Here is a 20,640-nt window from a genome sequence, read left to right as displayed (position 1 = left end):
AGCACCAGCACTGCCCTCAATCGCTTCTTTCCTTCTCTCTGGGAAGAAGAATGGGCTGAGCCTGGGGAGCTCTAATGGCAGGGGAGTGGAAGCTAGACCCACGTTCACAGTTAAGGGGAGGATCGAGTACCACACGTGTGGGATGACAGGCACCTCAGGCCTACTCCCAATTAGAGCTCCCACCTGGGCATTGCAAAGCCCAAGGCGGCAACACTGACGCATTGGTTGGTTAAACATTGCTCTTTGTTAGCTCCTCCTTGAAGCAAAAATACCTAAGAGGTGGAACTGTTAAGTCCTCCAAGAGGGGTAAACAGTGAAAGGTGGGATCAGGATCCAGAGAGTTAGACAGGATAAAACCAGGCAAGATCCCGCGTGCCCCAGAGAACACGACCCCCACGGTCACCACGGTCTTTTTGTTCAAGTAAGATGCTTGTGTTTAACTTTTTGTTTGGCGGTGGCTGTGGATTTATAGCAGGTTGCAAAGAAATCTTTGTACCCTTCGCCCTGTGTCCCCCAGTAGTTGCATTTTCCATAAGCGAAGTTTGCTGTTGGGAGCAGGAAATGGATGTGGGTACTGTGTGGGCGTGGTTCCCTGTCATTGTATCCCCCAGGTGAGATTTGTGGAACTACCACACTGCAGTCCGGGTGCAGGGTTGCCAATGACCACAAAGGTCCCCTCTGCAAAGTACCCCCCCCAACACACACACATCCAGGAGATGTTGAAAGAATGGAAATACTGAGAGAGGGACCAGGGACCCAAAGTGGGTCCTTGGGCCAGAGGTTAGAGGTGAGATTTTAATCTTTGGGGAAGAAAAGCCAAGCATGGTCCACCCCAGTCTGCTCTGGGGAAGACATATTTTGGTTTCGGATTGGCTGGCCTGAGTCACCTGGACAGGGGTCCCCAGACAGCCGAGCTTCCTCCCTTCCCTCTGCATTGGCGGTATAGTTTGCCGGCTGGACATCCTGAGTCTGGAATGAAACATGGGAGTGACCAGGGCAAACCTTCGGTTCAGTGGGTTGAGTCACTATCTCATGCCCACCTTGACTTGTCCAGTAGACCTGTGACCCCATGACTCCTTTAGCCACTAGATACCAGGAGGATTCCTCCATTTGTACGTTCTGCTCTGAGCTGAAAAATGTCAGGATAGGTCTGTGGCATGACACTGGGCAGGTGAAATATAAAAAGGTAAGACGGTCCTAGGAATGGATGGAGGGAGACTTGCCCCAGCTCCCAGAAAGCTCTCAGTATTATGAGACAGAAAGACTTAAAGAGACCCAAGTCTGATGGAGGAGACACAAACTCAGCTCTCTGGAGGCTCAGAGTCTAGGGGCAGTGACAAGAGACAATTCTCCAAAAGGGCATGACAAAGGAAAGACACCAGATGAGTGGTGAATGCAGAGAAGGCTTCCTGTAGGAGGTGGCCCTGAAGCTGGCACAAGAATGGGGAGACAGTGAGGAAGAGATGTGGGGAGAGAGCAGCCTGCCAGAAAGTACACGTGGTGTGGAGACCCAGAAGAGATGTGGTCTGGAGCAAGGGGAAGAGCTGAGTTCACCCTGGCCACAGACTGGGGGCAAACGAACACCTAGATTCAGAGGTTAGAGGGCCAGCCATACGCCTGTACCGATACCCTCCTGGCAGCTGCTGCTGGCCATTGGCTTAGGTCCCCTCCCAGATCCGGAAGAGCCTCTGGACCAGAGGCCGGTTTCCCTGTTTACAGTCAACTCAGGGAGGAGGGGACTGCTGAGGGGAGGGGTGGCCTCTGGGGCGGTCTGAGCCGCCCTCTCCAGCTCCTCCAGCTCCAGCCAGGCCTCAAGTATTGCATTCGCCACCGGCAGGCTCCCGTCCTCAGCTCCCAGCCTGCCGCCTCGCCATGGCCATGAGGGTAGACAGTAGGCCCGGGGGAGTCCCTGGCAGTGGCTGTGACCTGGGCACAGCCCGAGAACACATGCAAGCGGTCACCAGAAACTACATCACCCACCCCCGTGTCAGTGAGTACAATCCCTGCCGGGGGGTGGGGTGGGCGCTGCTGGGTGGTTCTGCTTCTTAGGCTCAGGGAAAGAGGAGGATCTGAGGCGGAGGAAGATCTAGGGGCCTCTCGGTCCAGCAGAGTGACACCATGGGCTGCCCCGGATAAGGGGCCATCTCTGTAGCTGGGGATGGGGTCCCCAGCCCAGGCTACCCAACAGGGAGGGCAGGAACCTTGCAGGAACCTCTCAGTCATCTCCCTTACCCTGTACTGAGACCCCAAGTCCAGAGAGAGCTCCCCACTGCCCCAAGAGTGTGTGTTTGTGATACATGGTTTGTGTGAATCGGTGTGTGTTGGGGGGGGGGTTGTGCGTGTACACCAGGACACTCAGCACAAGGAAATGTGCCATCAGGTGTTCTCAGGGAATGTGTGTGGCAGGGCAGACTGTGTGTGCTTTCTCGCGGTGGGGACATACGTGCCACTGCGTGTCGTGTCCGCAGGTACATGTCATGCGTGCATTTTGGGGAAGGTGTCTGTGTGTCTAACCCAGGGCAAGGCGCGTGCCTGGGTACGTGTGTGCTCCCACCTTCACTTAGGTGGGGATGGGTGTAAATATGTGTGTGACCGCTTGCAGATGAGTGTGATCAGAGTGAGGAAATGTGGGACAGTGTGTGTGCATGCTTGTGGGTTCAGCGTGAGCGTGTGGGTCTGTGCACGAGCGTGCGTGCTCATGGGGAGAATGTGGGTACGTGGGCAGGTGATGTCGAATGTCTGTGTAGGGACAGCCCAGTGTATGCCCTTGCAGGACTCAGAGGGGGCCACCCCGAGGTGTGTCCAGATATCTGGGGCACAGAAACCAGTAAGGCTCTGAGGACCAAAGGGGGTTCTGGCTGCATCTCTCCTTGCCAAGGTCATTCTCCAGTTCTTAGGTTCTCAGGCAGCCCAGCTCACTGGTATAAACCGGCCTGGCCAGGACGGGCTACGGAGAGTCAGAGGCTCCCGCCAGGGCCAGGGCGTGTGAACAGAGAAGCTGGCCCAGCACAGCCTCCCGCCCTCTGTCTGCTGTTACCCAGGCCGCAGGGGGAGGAGCCGCCTGACAGGGCAGCCTGGAGAGCCAGGTCTGCGTTGAATGGGGCTGGCAGCCACCCAGAACAGACCAAGTGCAGTGTGGTCAGGCCCCATGCGGAGGAACACAGCAGGGGGTGTGCAGGCACCTCCAGGGGCCTGAGGCAGGCACTGAGGGGTGGAGCACATTCCAGCAGAGGAGAAGCTAAGCGGGGCCAGATTTAGCAAGGAGGCCCTGCAGGCCTGGCTCTGTGGAGGCACCCGGGAAGCAGCCGGAACCGCTGAGGCCCAGACCCCCCCTGGGGCAAAGCAGGGGTCATGAAGGACCGGAAATACCCCAGCCGGTCCCCCACTTGGGTCCAGAGCCCAGGCCTGGTGGAGATCTGAGCTCCTCCCCCAACTACCCTTCCTTGCAGGGTGCCTTCCCAGGGACCCTGACAGGTGCCACCTCACCCCAGGGCCCCCTCCAGCCGGTTCCCTCCAGCCTGCACCTTATTTAGAGTCAACAAGGCTTGGTACAGAGAAACACCCAGGAGATGTGACCCAGGCTGGGACCCAGGGCGGCAGCACCCCCGGTGTCTGTGTGTCCCTTCACGGGTCCCCCACCCAGGTGAATGTGTCACACCCAACAGCTGACCTGGAGACAAGGTTCTGCTGAGGGGGAGTCCCTCCACCCTCCACCCCACCGGCTCTTCTCCCCACCAGCATTAAAGTTGTTCCTGCATTGTTCCTGCAGTGACAAAGGCTGCACACCAGTGTCCTCATAGCGTACCCTCCAGGGGCCAGCCCCTGCCCCACTGACAGCCTCCCCAACCCGGGATCAGATCTGATTCCTCAGTGTGCTTCTGTGACCACAGCTTTCTCCAGTTCCCATCCCCCTTCTCCTCTGGGGCCTGAGGGGTTTCCTGCCTGAAGGGTGTGGAGGGGGGGTTGGGAGAGGAGGGCGGGGGTGGGGAGAGGGCAGGTGCAGAACTACAGCTGTGCGCTTAGGTCACTGAGGCAGGTCTCCTGTGTCTCTCTGCCCATCTCCCCCAGCCTGGCCTCTGATCCCCGAGGACTCTGGATTTCTGGACAGTAGAACTTTATGTAAAGATAGAAGGAACCTAGGAGGAAAGGTGGAGGACCAGAAGGACAGGGATGGGGCAACTGGCTTTCAGCCCCAGGGCTTCCTCGGCCATGGGTGGGGTGAGTCCAAGAGAAGGCTTCCTGGAGGAGGAGAGGGACCAACAGGCCTGAGGCCTTAAGGGTGATTTCACTGCAGTGGCTGAGGGAATGAGCCAGAAAGGTGGGGGCAGAGTAGACTTGGATGGGAAGGGAATTCCAGCAATATGCGCCCTGGTTGAGAAGGGACCATTTGCCTCCCCGAGGGGAGGAGGTGGCATGGAGTTTTTTCCTATTGCGTGAGGCAGAAGATGCTAGGCAGGGCCTGGGGTAGGAGGGGATGCGGGGGGGGGGGCAGGGTGCCGCAGGAGCAAAGCTTGGACCCACAGGCTATCAGCCCAGCTGGAGGGGTAGAGCCAGGTCAGATCACCCAGAGGCTGGAGTGCCAAACCTCCAGCTTTGGCGCCTGACTCAGTTTCCTCAACGGAAAGGCCAGGGAGGTCACACTGAAAGAGTTCCACCCGGCTGGTCCTGGACTGATTCTAAGAAGCCTGGGCTTCCAGCCCCTTGCCCTCCCTCTGCTAATCCCTCGGGAGGGGATCAGGGAGGAGGTGCGGGACCTGCTGCCCCGGGCTCGCCCCCACCCCAGCCTCACGCCTGGGCGACTGGCTCAGCCCTCTCCCAGGACGCTGCAGGTGTGGCTGGGCTGGCCCTAATTAGTGGGCTGCGTGGAGCCCCGCTGAGCCTTTGACGGGGAAGGCAGAGGGGAGGTGGGGGCAGGGAGGGGCTCCAAGCCTGTGGCCCTAAGTGCTAGGACAATGGAGAAGGGGAGGGGGAAGAGCTGAGGGAGGGAGTGTCTGCAAAGTCTCAGGAAGGCCTATTGAAGGAGTGCCCCTCAGAGGTCTTCCGGGCCAGGCCCCTGCCTCCATTACTACCCACCCCCCTGCACCTCACCAAGGTTGAGGAGTAGGTGCCAAGGCTGGAGGCAGTGCCACAGGAGAAATCAGCCAACCTCTGGGCCTCTGTGGTCCACAATCAGCTGGGAATGGGTACACACAAAAAACCCAGCTTCCGTCAAGGACACCTTTGGCCCAGCCCCCACCTTGGCTGTGTCCAGATTAGACAACCTCTAAGGAAAGATAGCCTCCAGTCTGACCTGGGAGGCAACAGAGCCCTGGTCTGAGGGGGGGCGACATGACCCATCTCATTAAGGACCACAGGCTGGAAAAGAGGATGCCCTCTATCTAGGGTGTCCCCTGAGGGCTGTGGGACTTCAGTGGGGAGCAGAGCCAGGGGTCTGTAGGACTAAGTCAGGGGCTGGGCATTGTGGGATATGAAAAGCCACACGGAACAGCCAGAGTGGCTTTTCTGCAGCCAAAGGGCCCAGCCTGTGGAGGGTGGACTCATCTAGCAAGCATTTAGGAACCCCGAGAGAGAGAGAGAGAGAGAGAGAGAGAGAGAGAGACCAGTGCCTCTGGAACCCCAGAAAGCTGGTTTATGGCTGAGGCTGGTGGGATGAGCTGGGGGCTTACAGACCACACACTGGGCACCCAACCCAAGGGCCCTCTGAGCTGCTCCCAGCTGCTCACCACTGCTCCCCCCACCTCAGGTGCCCTCCCTGAGGTTGCTCTGTGGGGATTTCCACCAGACAGTTTTCCCGGAAAGAAGCTGTGAAATGGGGGGAGCCCTCTGGGACGAAGGGAGGAAGTTGAAAGACTAGACTCAGAGGCAGAATTGGAAAGAGTTCCCTGGGGCTTTGTGGACCTTGAGCCCCTCCCCACCCCAGCCCACCCACTCTGCAAGTTGCTTCAGCCATCTTAGCCCTTTGGGCCGGTCTGGTATTTTTGCTATAGGGCCAGCGGGAGGCCAGCTCTTCCCAGGGCTTTCTAAAATCAGGCTCTGGTCTGCTCTGCCTGGTCCCCTTGGGGTGGCCTAGAGAGAAGCCTCACTGGATAATGCAGGGGGAGGGAGGAAGGTGGGTGAAGGAAGGCAGCAATGGAGCCAGAAGTTGGGCTGTGAAGGTCACCCAGCGGTGCAGGGACTGTGGCCGAGGCAGTGGTTCTTGAGATGGGAGATTCCAGGGGCGCCTGGGTGGCTCAGTCGGTTGAAAGCATCTGCCTTGGGCTCCAGGCATGATCCCATGGTCCTGGGATTGAGTCCCGACTTGGGCTTCCTGCCCCCAGGGGAGTCTGCTTCTCTCTCTCCTACCTCTCCCCCTGCTCATGTGCTCTATTGCTTGCTCAGTCTCTCTCAAATAAATAAGATCTTTTTTAAAAAGTAAGATGGGGGGGCGCCTGGGTGGCTCAGTGGGTTAAGCCGCTGCCTTCGGCTCAGGTCATGATCTCAGGGTCCTGGGATCGAGTCCCACGTCGGGCTCTCTGCTCAGCGAGAAGCCTGCTTCCCTCTCTCTCTCTCTCTCTCTGCCTTCCTCTCCGTCTACTTGTGATCTCTCTCTGTCAAATAAATAAATAAAATCTTAAAAAAAAAAAAAAAGTAAGATGGGAGATACCAGAGCTTGCTTGATGGGAGGGCCAACAGAGGAGGAGGCGCTGGCCATTTCCCCTAGACAGCAGTCATCCTGGAGCCTGGACCCTGGGGCCAGGAAAGGTGGGTCTAAGAGGAAAGGTTGGATACTTTCTCCCCTCTTCCAGAGGAACCTGAAGGAGTTCCTGCCACTCCAGAGCCAAGCCCAAAAGAAAAGATCTTCTCGTGCCCTCCTGTTCTTGAGTTTTCCTAGCAGTCTCTAAGCGCAGAAGAGCCTTGCCCAGCTGGTCTCCCTAGCCCAAGTCCCAGTGTGACCACTGAGCCCCAGACTGGGGAGGGCTTGAGCTGGGGGCATTGAGTTTCTCTTGGTGTGGGGTGACTAGGTGACTTGGCACCGGGTTTGCACGGAAGCATGAGGGCAAGTGGCTGGGAGCCAGTGTGGTCTGATGGGAAGCGCAGACTGGGATCCCAGCCCCAGCTTTGCCACGAGCATGCTGGGTGACCCTGGAATAGGTTTTTCACCCCCATTCTCCTCCCCCTTTGAGAAGAGGGTTAGAACAGGGTTCTTCCAAACTGTGAGTGATCCCGTGACCTTACAGACACTCTGACCATCCTGCCCTGCCAGGGTCCCTCATTTCAGCTGTCCCACTGGTGCTTCACAGGGAAGAGATGTATATCCCAGGGTCATGGGTGAGGGAGAGCCCCAGGGGTTCCCAACTAGCCTCTAGCATAAGCGAGATAGACTTCCTGTCTAGCTGTCCCTGGCTCTCCTATTGGGGTCCCCAACACTGGAGTTAGAGGCTCCCTGTAAGCTGAGCTCATGTCCCCATTTTTTGCTCTCTCCAGCCACTAGGACTGGGACGTTCCTCTTCTTTCTCCTTCCTTGTCATTCTTTCCCCTCCCCCACAGGCACCCAGGGAGCCCAGGTTGTCTGGGACCCTCCCTGGCAAGGCCTCATGACAAGGCAGGGACCCTGGCTGATTTTTCTCATCAGTTCCTGCACCAGCCCCCACCACCCCCACGCAGGCGCACCGGTGCACGTGGGCGCAGGCGCACAGGCGCAGTGCTCAGTCAGTGTCGAGTGATCCCAGAGGGCCACAGAGGGCAGTTCACTTGTCCTCTCTAGCTGGGGGCCAGAAGCTTTTGGAAAATGCTGTGGGTCAGAGAGGAGGGGGTGGGTAAGATGGGGGCTGAGGCCGGAGGGGAAGCAGCCTCAAGATAAGAAAGACTTCTGGATGGCTGAGGGGGAGGAGAGGACTCTGAGGGGCCTCTGCCCTTGCCCTGGCCCTCCCCCAGCCTTCTGCAGGTGTCCAAGCCAGCGGGGGGCCCTGCAGGCAGGGGCATGACCCTTACAGCAATGGTGGCTGGCCCTGTCACAGCTAATGACCCTGACAGCCCAGACTGGGAAGGGGGTGGGCGTGGTGTGCCCAGGGAGGGAAAGCAGAGGATGCCTCTGTGTGTGTGTGTGTGTGTGTGTCTGTGTGTCTGTGTATGTCTGGGTGTGAGACCCTCACCCACCTCCACCCCTCCCCCCAGCCTATAGGACTGTGTGCAGCGTCAATGGGCCCCTGGTGGTGCTGGACCAGGTCAAGGTAAGACTTCTATTTCTTCCCAGGCCCCAAGGCCAAATCCCATGGGCCCACTTGTCCCTTCTAATTCCCTGTCACACGTCCCCACATTCTTCCTCCCTAGCTCTCTCCCCAGCCACCCTGGTTTCCCTTCCTGCATTTTCAGTGCACCCCCATTCCCACTCTGGGCCTTCAGGGACCCACACCTACCGCCAAGGAGCTAGGCTGTTGTGCCTTTTCCTTTGGCAGTGTGATGGTTGTGTTGACCTTGCTTCCATCAGCTGCATCCTTTCAAAGGAACAGAATGCAGAGGGGCAATGCCAGCTAACTCTTTTCCAGAGCTCAAGGTTTTCAAAGGCTTTTGGAATATCTCAGCCTGGGAACCAGCTGTGCTGTGGGTAGGACATAAAGTGGGTCTCCCAGAAAGAAATGAGATGTTGGCTCCTTTGTGTCCCCCGGGGAATGGCAAGACCCTGGCAGAGACTGACAGCGTTTTGAATCTGGGGTTGGGGATTCTTTTTTTTTTTTTTTAAGATTTTATTTATTTATGACAGAGGGAGATAGCGAGAAAGGAAACACAAGCTAGGGGGAAGCAGGAGAGGGAGAAGCAGGCTCCCTTGGCAGGGAGCCCGATATGGGGCTTGATCCCAGGACCCTGGGAGCATGACCTGAGCCAAAGGCAGACGCTTAACCAACTGAGCCACTCAGGCGCCCTGGGGTTGGGGATTCTTAAGCCATCAAGGGCCCTGTCAAGGTATGAGAGGGGTATGTGCAATGGGAGGGACACTGTGGAGGCAGTGTGTCCCTCCCAGGCTCCCACTGCGTGTAACCCACCCCAGACTGGGAAACTGGTGCCACCCTGGAGTCATCCTTTCCTGGACCCCAGTCCGTCATTGCCAATGATCTGCGAGCAGTCTCCCACCCCAGCGCTCCCTGATTTGGCCATGGCCTCTGGGCCCCCAGCGTGGGGCCCTCCTGTCCCCCATGTTCCCCCCTGCAGCCTGAACCCTTTCATTTCCCTGCTTCAGACTCATCTAGAACTCCCAGTGCCTTCACCTTACAGGCCCTACATTCTGTCAGGGTTCCTGCACACCTCTCCGCTCTCATGCCACATCCCCTCCTCTCTGCATGGAGCTGCCATTTGATGTCTCTAGGCCTTTGCTCATATCTTCCCTCTGCCTCTCCAGCTACCTTTCCCCCATACCTTCCTCTGACTCACCCCCAGGACTGGCTGAGAGGTCACTTCTAGATGTCTCCCCCAGGTCCCTGGGCAATGAGCCTGTCCCTCCTCTCCCTCTTCGTACTGTCCCCTTCGCAGCTCTGTCAAGCCATTTGAGCACCACCTGGCCACATGTCCTCTCACTGCCTCCACAGTGTCCCTCCCATTGCACCTTACTTCTAAGTCCCCGGAGCCCCACCCTGCACTTCTGCTGAACACCCAGTCCATTGCAGGTGCTCAGTTTGCTCAAAGGAAGGGTGAGTACATGAATGAGAGGCAAGAACGAGTAAGTTAGGATAACTAAATCTGACCCTCTCATTCCCGGAAACCAGATTCCGAGTTCATACAGACCTCCCTGTTTTTTGTTTTTTGGTTTTTGTTTTTCAGACCATCCCGTTTGACCCACTAAACTTGGGGAGGCTGTGGGAGGGGGTGTGATGGAGTGCTTATGTGTGTGCATGTGATGGTGGGGTGACCCCCCCCCGCAGTCTGACTCAGACTCCCCAGCCCACCCTTCCTACTAGCTACCTGTCAATTCGAGATCAGCAGCATCAGTACTACCTGAGGACTTGTTAGAAATATGGATTCTGGGGGCACCTGGGTTGCTTAGTGGGTTAAAGCCTCTGTCGTCCGCTCAGGTCATGATCCCAGGGTCCTGGGATCAAGCCCCACATGGGGCTCTCTGCTCAGTGGGGAGTCCGCTTCCTCCTCTCTCTCTGCCTGCCTCTCTGCCTGCTTGTGATCTCTGTCTGTCAAATAAATAAATAAAAAATCTTAAAAAGAAAAAAAGAAAGAAATATGGATTCTCAGGCTCCTACCCAAGACTGACAGGATCAGAAACTCTAAGGTGGGTGGGCAGCAGGGGGGAGGAATGCAGAAATCAGTCTCTAAAAGCTCTTCAAGGTGATGTGATTGCTCCCTGAAGTTTGAGAAGCATCTGTTTCGGCTTGTGAATGCTGGTTTCCTCATCCAGTAAATGGTCAGAGAGTCGTTGTGAGGATCAAATCAGATAAATGTTATTTTTATTATTCTTCCTTGAGAACGGTAGCCCTAGCTCTGCTTGGAAGGCAGAAATGCTGATACGCCTGATTAGGCAGTTGGTGCCATCTGCTGCCCCCTCGCATGGTACGGAGAGTCAGTACCTGCACAGCCATCCACTCTCCCGGCCATTAAATGGGGCTAGACTAGGAAACGAGACAGATCCCCAGACCTGTGGCTCTGTGCCTGTTATATGCATCTGTAACTCTTAGAACAGAGTACGTGGGTTATGGAGACACCCAGAGGACCCTGGACTTGCAGAGGGAAGAAAAAGAAGCAGTTATATATAGTCTCATAAGTTCAGGAGATGGAGAAGACAGCTTTATGTACCCCTCTTTGGGTTCTGCACCCCCTTCCCCCTTCCCATTTGCTTGGGCAAAATGCCACAATTCCTCCTCTGCAGCGCCACCTGCTGCCCAAATCGAACCACACCTGCGATGACAGGCTTCCATCCTTCTCAAAAGGAAAAATGCTTGTGGGGGGAAGAATTTTGTGTAGATCGGAAGTTCTCAGCCCAGGGAATAAGGGCCTTGAAATTGTACGCAAACCTCTGAAGTCATGTATCCATGTGCCTGTGCATTTTACTAGAGTTAGCTTCCACAGTTTTCATCTGATTTTTGGAGGTCTGAGTGGAAACTAAAAAATCCTAAAGGCTAAAACCGAGTGTAGACTTTAAAAAGCGCCCCCCTCTCCAGATTACTAAACATTCACACGCCCAGCTCTGATTTCACAAACAGTCACACACAGGTTGTGCAAGCATTAAAGAGGAGTCAGGTTAGCTAGCAGACAGCCACCTGCTTGGGTTTCATTAGAGAGATTTTACTAGAGCAGTGGTTTTTGAACTTGAGCATGCATGAGAATCCCTTGGAATGATTCTTTGGGTCCCAACCCAAAGTTCTGATTCAGCAGTCTGAGGTTAAGGCCCAAGAATCTGCATTTCAGAGAAGTTCCCAGGTGCTGCTGCTGCTGCTGGGCTGGGGACCACATTAGACGATTCAGTGCTCTAGAAATCTTCCAGCTGCTGTGTTTTGATGCAGACCAATCTTTATTGAGACTTGAAGAAAGCCTCATCTTATCCACCAGACTTGGTTCCAAATGTCTGAGGCTACTTCCCAACTTGTAAAGGAAAAAGCTTTCAGAAGTATGTGTATCAGCTCTGAAGACAGTTTCCAAAGAGGGCTTTTCCCAAACTGCTCTGGGCATCGTCAGAAGGAAAGGATTCAAGGCCAGGGCTTTCTCAAACAAGTGTTGCCAGGCTTGCTAAGAACTTCCCATTTCGAGGAGTGCAACATTGTGGGCAGCAGCTCCTCTCTGCCTGAGCCCTGGCTGGCTGAGAACCCAGCAGAATCCCTGGCAGAGGACAAAGGTGGCCTTAAACCATCCCTTCCTCCCCCCAGTCTTCCTAGGGACCCAGAGTGGGAGTTGAGAGAATCAGGCTCTGAAGTGGGGCTCCTTTGAGTATAAGGTCATCATAACACCCTGGAATCCTCCCCCTACACTACCCCGTTCTAACGGGCTGTGGCCACCCCTGCCCACCACAAATAACCCAGGCAGACACACACAGTGGAGCCTGGTATTCTCTTCCTAGAGGATTCTAGGATTCCACCACACCCTCAATGACGGGGTGTGATGGTCCTGACAATTCTTCCCGGTGTCTGACTGCAATCTTTCTCTTCTCTACAGTTCATTTCCTCTTATTTCATGGATGTCATCTCTCAGGGACACACAGGACACCGCCCTCTCTGTTCTCCTTTCCTCTGCCCTCCCTCACTCTCAATAAACCCACATGAACAGGGATGACTTTTTATCACCTGGCTGTCTGGTATTTATCGGGCTCTTGGCCTCCTTTCTTTTGGGCCCGCCTTGGCCTGCCCTCTGCCGGGCAGTTTTCCTCCTGAGGTTAACAGCCCAGCAGGCAAGGAGGCGGGTGGCTGCCTGGGACAGAGACTGACCCACAGAACAGCCTTGGAAAACTAGGGCTTGAGTTAACGTCTGTCCCGGGGCGTCCCAGCCCTGGCTCTTGGGCACCCTCTTGTGGTTGACAAGCCAAAGACCGCTGGAGCGGAGCTGCCCGCAGACCTCTGCGCCTTCCTCCGGGGGCGAGCCCTGCTCTCCCAGCAACCCCACTCCGAGGGGTGGGTGGTTTGGGGGAGAAGGAGGTAGCTTTCCTGACGTCCGTGTCGTAGAACGAGGAGGGGCCCGAGCCGGAGCTTCCTCCAGTGACCTCAAAGCAGCAAACGCTCCGGTCTCAAGTTCCACCCTCCCAGGCCCGCAGGGGTGCCCCGACTCTTCACACCCCTTTGGGAAATTGAGCTACCCACCCCACCCAACCCTTAGGGTCACTATGTTAGGTCGAGCGGGGGATTTAATATAGTAAGGATGGTGATGACCAGTCGCACAGTACTTGAACATCCCCAATTACTTTTTAATTACCAATAATAATAATAATAATAAAAAATAAAAAACATGCTGCTTGTAAACGGTGGGAGAAAAGACAAGTTAACTGTCCCTATCCTCTTCTATCCCCAGCTTCTTGAGATAACCAAGGTGAAGATTCTGATGATAAGAGGCAAATAGCGTGCATGTTGGCGCTTTACGTTGGTGTCCGTCTCTTAAAAACATGTCAGGGATTCCCTCCGTGTCAGTAGCGTTCTTCCTGAGGGCAGCCCGGAGCCTGGACGTTCTGTGATGGACTCAGTGGTTTCATCATTGGCAGACGTTCGCTGTGTTTCCAGGCTTTGCTATTACAGATGGTACAGCAAAACACATCCCTTTCGTACTGGTGCCTTTATTGCTGTAAGGTAGATCCCCCCAAATGAAATTGCTACTTCAAAATGTATATTGATTTAAAAATAGATTTTAGGGGCACCTGCGTGGCTCAGCCCTTAGGCGTCTGCCTTCGTCTCAGGTCATGTTCCCAGGGTCCTGGGATGAAGCTGCACAATAGGCTCTCTGCTCGGCGGGGAGCCTGCTTCTCCCCCTCCCACTCCCCTTGCTTGTGTTCCGTCTCTCGCTGTGTCTCTCTTTGTCAAATTAATAAATAAGAACTTTTTTTTTAAAGATTTTATTTATTTATTTGATAGACAGAGATCACAAGCAGGCAGAGAGGCAGGCAGAGAGAGAGGTGGAAGCAGGCTCCCCGCCGAGCAGAGAGCCGCCGAGCAGAGAGCCGGATGCGGGGCTAGATCCCAGGACCCTGAGATCATGACCCGAGCCGAAGGCAGTGGCTTTAACCCACTGAGCCACCCAGGCGCCCCAATAAATAAGAACTTTAAAAAATAGATTTTTAAATAGATACTGAAGATTTGGGGATCACATTGCCAGCTCAGCAGGATTGTGGGGATTCACATTCCTGTCTCCCCTGTGTTAGAGGACCCACTTTCCAGCATCCGTGCCAGCCCCGAACATGTTCTGTCTTGGAATTTTGCCTGTCTAATCAATGAGAATAATACTACCTTGTTTTTTTTTATTTATATTTGAGAGTCTTTTTATCTGTTTGGATTTCACTTTCTCCTCTATGACATCTTTCTACATATTGAGGTTTGCCTTTTGAATTATGGGAGCTCCTTGTTTATTGTTTGCATTTTTAAATTAAGATTTTATTATTTATTTGAGAGAGAGAGAGAGAGCAAGAGACAGCATGAGCAGGGAGAGATAGAGAGCCCCGATGTGTAGCCCGATCCCAGGACTCGGGGACCATGACCGAGGCGGAAGGCAGACGCTTAACTGCTTAACCCACTGAGCCATCCAGGAGCCTCTATGGTCAAGTATCTCTGTTTTTGCATTTATGGCTTCCAGATTTCTTACCTTACTCAAAGACATCTTTCTTGCCCAGCTTTTCTAGAAAAGCTAAGAAAAGGGAAGAAGAAAGGCTCCTGTAGTATTTTGTTCATCTTAGCTTTGTATGTAAAGGTTTTACATATGGCTTAAATGTATGTGTGTTTATGATGTGGGTATCTTCTAAGTAGATACCGGTTCTGTTGGTACCATTTATTCAGTAAATTCTATTTTTCCCTGTGAAGTAATGTGCCCCCATTTGTTCTACAACAGTCTTCTAAATCCTGGGATCTGTTTCTGGATCGAATCTGCCCCACTGATCCGTCCGTCTACCCCACCCCGACACTTAACCCTGTGACTTCTGTAGCTTCAGAACACGGTTGTTGTTTTTTTTTTTTAAATAGTTAATACAGTACTATACTTCATACAAATAAAAGTTAATACATGTTGACCTAAATGCGATCTCTGAATTATCCCAGATAATTTCTTTCATTTTTAATTTTTTCCTTTTTAAAAAAAATTTTTATTTATTTTTTAAATTTCTTTTCAGTGTTCCAGAATTCATTGTTTATGTACCACACCCAGTGCTCCATGCAATACGTGCCCTCCATAATACCCACCACCAGGCTCACCCAACCTCCCAGCCCCCACCCCAGAGCACATTTTCACATCTGCTAAGGCAAGTCCTCCACTATGATCTTTTCCGCAACTATTTTTGGATATTGTCAGACACTTAGAAGAATTTTTAAAATGATTTTATTAAATTCTAGAAGAAACAAGAATCCATTGGGAATGCATTTAATTTATATACTTTTGAAAAAGATTGATATTTTTATGACAGTCAGTCATTCTGTCTTGGACAACAGTATTGTTCTCTATTTGTTCAGGGCTTGTTCAATGTCCTTCACCAAGATTTTATTATTCTCTTGTACCTCTCTTGTCAAATTTATTTCCAGATATTGTATGGGTTTGGGCCCTATTGTGGATGGAACATTTTTCTCCAATTCCTCATCCGTTTATGGCTGGAATAGAAAAAAAAGATTCTTTTTTTTTAAAAGATTTTGTTTATTTATTTGATAGACAGAGATTACAAGTAGTCAGAGAGACAGGCAGGCAGAGAGGAGGAAGCAGGCTCCCCTCCAAGCAGAGAGCCCGATGTGGGGCTTGATCGCAGGACCCTGAGACCATGACCTGAGAGGAAGGCAGAGGCTTTAACCCACTGAGCCACCCAGGTGCCCCTCTTTTTTTTTTTTTTTAAACTAAAGTATATGGACACACAATGGTACAAGAGATTGATTTTTATGCATTTATCTTGTATACAGCTGCCAACTTCTCTTATTAATTCTGGGGGTTTTATTTTTTTTAACTAGAGTGCCTCTTGGGTTTTTCTAGATATACAATATCATCCGAAATGAAGGGAATTCTGCCTCTTTTTCCATTGGGGTGCTTTAATTTTACATGTGATTTTGAAACAATTTCAAACTTATAAAAAGTTGCAAAAATAAAAATAGTACCAGGAACGTCTATATACCCAATTGTTAATATTTTACCCCATTTGTTCTGTCTTTTGCTCTACGTGTGTGTGTGTGTGTGTGCATAATTTTTGCCTAGATCTTTTAAGGGTAAGTTATCCCCCAAAACTCCAGTGTTTATTTCTAAAGAATAAGGATGTTTTCTTGCATAACAACAGTAGTTACCAACTTCTGAAATTTACACGGATACATTTATCTGATCAACCATCTACATTCCAGTTTACCAGCTGCCCTAATGAAATCTTATATAGCATTTTCTGGCCTCCAGCAGAGGATCCAGCCTGAGGTCAGGTTCTGCCTTTAGTGGTCACATCTCTGCAGCCTCCTTTAACCTAGAACATTCCCACAGCCTTTCTCTGACATTTCTGAAGAATACAGTCTCCTCGCTCACTATCTTTTTTTTTTAGATGAAGCATTCTCCACTTACGTTTATTATAGTATACTTTTTAATTTCTCTTTTTTGGGTTTTCTTGTATAAACCATAATTTCCAAAACAATATTAAGTAACAACAGCAATATGGGCATCTCTGGGTGTTACTGATTTTATTAGAAATAAAAGTGGGGGGCGCCTGGGTGGTTCAGTGGGTTAAACCTCTGCCTTCTGCTCAGGTCATGATCTCAGGGTCCTGGGATCAAGTCCCACATCCGGACTCCTTGCTTGGGCTGAGAGTCTTCTTCTCCCTCTGTCTGATGCTCCTCCTGCTTGTGCTCTCTCTCTGACAAATAAATAAACAAGATTAAAAACAAAAAGCACTGCCAAATTTTATCAAAAGCCTTTTGAGTTTCTATTTACATAATTCTGTAGGGTTTCTTTTTTAATTTGTGTTTACAAGAAACTTCCCTATTATTATGAATTATATATTGTCAAATGTTGACAAATTCCCAAGATTGATTTATCTAGGCTTACATTCTTTTGATGAGCCCTGTTTGATCATACCTAATTGTTTATTTAATACACTGTTTTACTTGACTGGCTAATAGTTTATAATTTCTGCATCTATATTTATAAGAGAAACTGGTCTACTTTTTTGGGGGGGGTCCTATCTTTACTACATTTGAGGTTTGGGAAATTTTCTATTTTATAGTTTCATTGCCTTCTAGTGTTTCTTTCTGTTCATTATATTATTTTTAAAAATTATTTATTTATTTATTTGACAGAGATCACAAGTAGACAGAGAGGCAGGCAGAGAGAGAGGGGGGAAGCAGGCTCCCCGCCAAGCAGAGAGCCTGATTCGGGGCTTGATCCCAGGACTCTGGGATCATGACCTGAGCTGAAGGCAGAGGCTTTAACCCACTGAGCCATCCAGGCGCCGCTGTTCATTATATTATATTGGCTGGTTCTTCCAATGTAATACTGAATAGAACGATAATAGCAGTCGTTGTTTTGCTCCTAATTTTCTAAAAAAAAATTATTTATTTATTTATTTATTTTGAAGGATCTGAATTTTTTAAAATTATTATCCCAGCAGATATTACACTAGAGAAAATTATTGGGAAAATACAAATAGAGTTATTAAAAACACAAGCTGATTATTCCTACTTGAGAGAGAAGAGCAGAGCAAGCAAGAGAGAACACAAGTGGGGCAAGGAGGGGTGGAGGGAGAGGGAGAGGGAGACTGCCCATTGAGCAGGGAGCCAATGCGGAACTCAATCCCAGGACCCAGAGATCATGGCCTGAGCAGAAGGCAGATCCTTAATTGACTGAGCCCCCCAGGCACCCCTGTTTTGCTCCTAATTTTATTTTATTTTATTTATTTTTTAAAGACTTTATTTATTTGAGATAGAGAGAGAGCAGGAGGAGAGGTCAGCGGGAGAAGCAGACTCCCTGCCAAGCAGGGAGCCCAATGCGGTACTTGATCCCGGGACTCCAGGATTGTGACCCAAGCTGAAGGCAGTCGCCTAACCAACTGAGCCACCCAGGCGCCCCTGCTCCTAATTTTTTTTTTTTAAAGATTTTATTTATTTATTTGACAGAGATCGCAAGTAGGCAGAGAGGCAGGCAGAGAGTGAAAGGGAAGCAGGCTCCCTGCTGAGCAGAGAGCCCGACGCGGGGCTCGATCCCAAGACCCTGAGATCATGACCTGAGCCGAAGGCAGAGGTCTAACCCACTGAGCCACCCAGGTGCCCCCCTGCTCCTAATTTTTTTTTAAAGATTTTATTTTTTTATTTGACAGACAGAGATCACAAGTAGGCAGAGAGGCAGACAGAGAGAGAGGAGGAAGCAGGCTCCCTGCTGAGCAGAGAGCCCGATGTGGGACTCCATCCCAGGACCCTGAGATCATGACCGGAGCTGAAGGCAGAGGCTTAACCCACTGAGCCACCCAGGCGCCCCCCCTGCTCCTAATTTTAAAGGGACTGTCTTATATGTTACATCAGAGTATGTTATCAGAAGCATTTTTTTTTTTTTTGAGGATGCTTTTTGGAGTTAAGGAATTTTCCTTTTATTCTCCATTTTCAAAGAGTAGTTTTGTTCTTTAATTGTGGATATCATGATTCTTTAATCTTCAAAGTTTTTGTTTTTAATCATGGATAGTTTTTTAAAACCTTTTCTGGAATGTTAAGATGATCACAGGGTTTTTTTTAATCCTGCAAATCATTAATAAAGTAAATTAATTACATTATCAGGTTTCTAATATTAGACTAACCTTGAATTGTCAGAATAATTCCAACTTGGTCTTTTTAACTTTCATGTGTGTGTGTGTGTTTGTCTTTATTTTTTGATTTTTTAATCTTTCTTTTATTATTTGGTTTGTAATTTAACCTTTTTTTTTTTTTTTACTTGTTGGATTTGGTTTGTTAGTATTTTGCACAGGACTTTTGTATTTATATTCATAAGCGAGATTGCCTATAATTTCCTCTTCATTATCTTATTTTGTATTGGGGTTATCCTTACCTCATAAAATTAATTAAAGACCATCCCTTTTCCATTAGTCTTTTGAAGAGCTCAGGTAAGTTTCAAATTATTTGTGCTTTGTCAGAACTTACTTGTGAAACTAGCTGGGACTGGTGTTTCCTTTGTGAAAGATTTTACACTATTTATGTAATATCTTAAAGACTGTAGGACTATTCCAGCTTTCTGTTTGGTTTCTAGTTGGTTTTGGTTTGAGTTTTATTCTTCTAAGACTTTGTTCATTTCATCTAAGTTTTGAACTATATGGCATACGGTTGTTCACAATTCCTTTTTATTCCTTTTGAATATTATTAGTGTAGCTGGTTTTGACTTTTTTACTCCAACAGTTATTTATGTCTTTGCTCTTTCTTCATCAGTTTATTTTATCAGTCTATTTTACTAGGCTTTCAACGAACCAATTTGGTTCTTAATCTTCCTTGTTGTATATTTGTTCTCCGTGTTAATGATTTCTGACCTTTTATTATTTCTTCTAGTATATATATATATATATATATATACTATATATATATATATATACATTTAAAAAAATTTTCTTTTTAGTTCCCATTAGTTAACATAGTGTTGTGTTACAACATAGTGATTCACACTTCCGTACATCACAGGTGCTCATCACAGGTGCCCTCCTTAATCCCCATCACCTCTTTTCCTCACCCCCCCATCCTACTTTCTTGGGGTTTTTAATGCTGTTCTTTTTTCTCACTTTTCATGTTGCATACTCTTAAACTTCCTCAGTTTTTTTCTTTTCTAACATAAGCATTTAAAGCTTAAATGTGGGGCACCTGGAGCAGTTGGTTAAGCACCTGACTTTCGGTTTCAGCCCAGGTCGTGACCTCAGGGCCCTAATCTCAGGATCTTGAGATCAAGCCCCATATCTGGCTCTGTGCTCAGGGTGAAGGCTGCTTGAGATTCTCTCTCCCTCTCCCTTAACCCCTCCCCCTGGCTTTCTCTCTAAAATAAATAAAGAAATCTTTTTTTAAAAATGAAGTTTAGGGGGCGCCTGGGTGGCTCAGTGGGTTAAGCCACTGCCTTCGGCTCAGGTCATGATCCCAGGTCCTGGGTTCGAGCCCCGCATCGGGCTTTCTGCTCGGCAGGGAGCCTGCTTCCTCCTCTCTCTCTGCCTGCCTCTCTGCCTACTTGTGATTTCTCTCTGTCAAATAAATAAATAAAATCTTTAAAAAAAAAATGAAGTTTAGGGGCGCCTGGGTGGCTCAGTTGGTTAAGCCACTGCCTTTGGCTCAGGTCATGATCCTGGAGTCCTGGGATCGAGTCCTGCATCGGGCTCCCAGCTTCACAGGGAGTCTGCTTCTCCATCTTACCTTCTACCTTCTCATGCTCTCTCTCTCTCTCTCAAATAAATAAATAAAATCTTAAAAAAATAAAGTTTAGATGCATCACATATATATCGATATGCAGTTTTTCATTATTGCTTAGTGCTTAATATTTTTTCTTTTTTTTAAATTAATTTATTTATTTGACAGAGAGAGAGACCGTGAGAGAGGGAACACAAGCAGGGGGAGTGGGAGATGGAGAAGCAGGCTTCCTGCTGAGCAGGGAGCCCGATGTAGGGCTTGATCCCCAGGACCCTGGGATCATGACCTGAGCCGAAGGCAGAGGCTTTAACCCACTGAGCCACCCAGTGGTGCTTAATATTTTCTAATTCTGTCTTCTACATTAGGTTTGAGATTTCCAAATCTATGAAGTTTGTCTAACCATCTTTTTGTTTTTGATTTCTAACTTGTTTTGATTTTGGTCAGAAAACATAGTACAGCCCGATTTATTCTATAGGTCTTGGCACAAAGGGATACCCTTTCTCATTCTTTTCCATTTCATCTAGCATGTCAGTTTTGATTCCCTCTGCTGTCCAAGGAGTAATTTAGTGGAGTACTTTAACCTTTCAGAATATGAGGAGCACTGTGGGGAGGGATGTCATCTTTTTACCATTTGTTTTTACTAGATTCTGATTCTGACTTACTCCCT

The 20,640-nt window shown here is 49.9% G+C and overlaps 1 protein-coding gene across 1 annotated transcript in view; it reads left to right on the top strand.

The window, feature by feature from the left end:
• The first annotated feature begins 1,771 nt into the window (after positions 1 to 1,771).
• Positions 1,772 to 20,640, top strand: part of ATP6V1B1 (ATPase H+ transporting V1 subunit B1) — a 29,160-nt gene continuing 10,291 nt past the window's right edge. Inside the window, exons 1-2 of the mRNA XM_047745112.1 lie at positions 1,772 to 1,990; positions 8,155 to 8,210. Coding sequence (XP_047601068.1) covers positions 1,873 to 1,990; positions 8,155 to 8,210 — 174 coding nt within the window. The 5' untranslated portion in view covers positions 1,772 to 1,872. The remainder of the gene's footprint in view (positions 1,991 to 8,154; positions 8,211 to 20,640) is intronic.

The sequence above is a fragment of the Lutra lutra genome, chromosome 9 (genome assembly GCF_902655055.1).
Source record: "Lutra lutra chromosome 9, mLutLut1.2, whole genome shotgun sequence".
NCBI lineage: Eukaryota > Metazoa > Chordata > Mammalia > Carnivora > Mustelidae > Lutra > Lutra lutra.
Note: the sequence above shows the minus strand (reverse complement) of the source record. Positions and strands in the feature narration are given on the sequence as shown.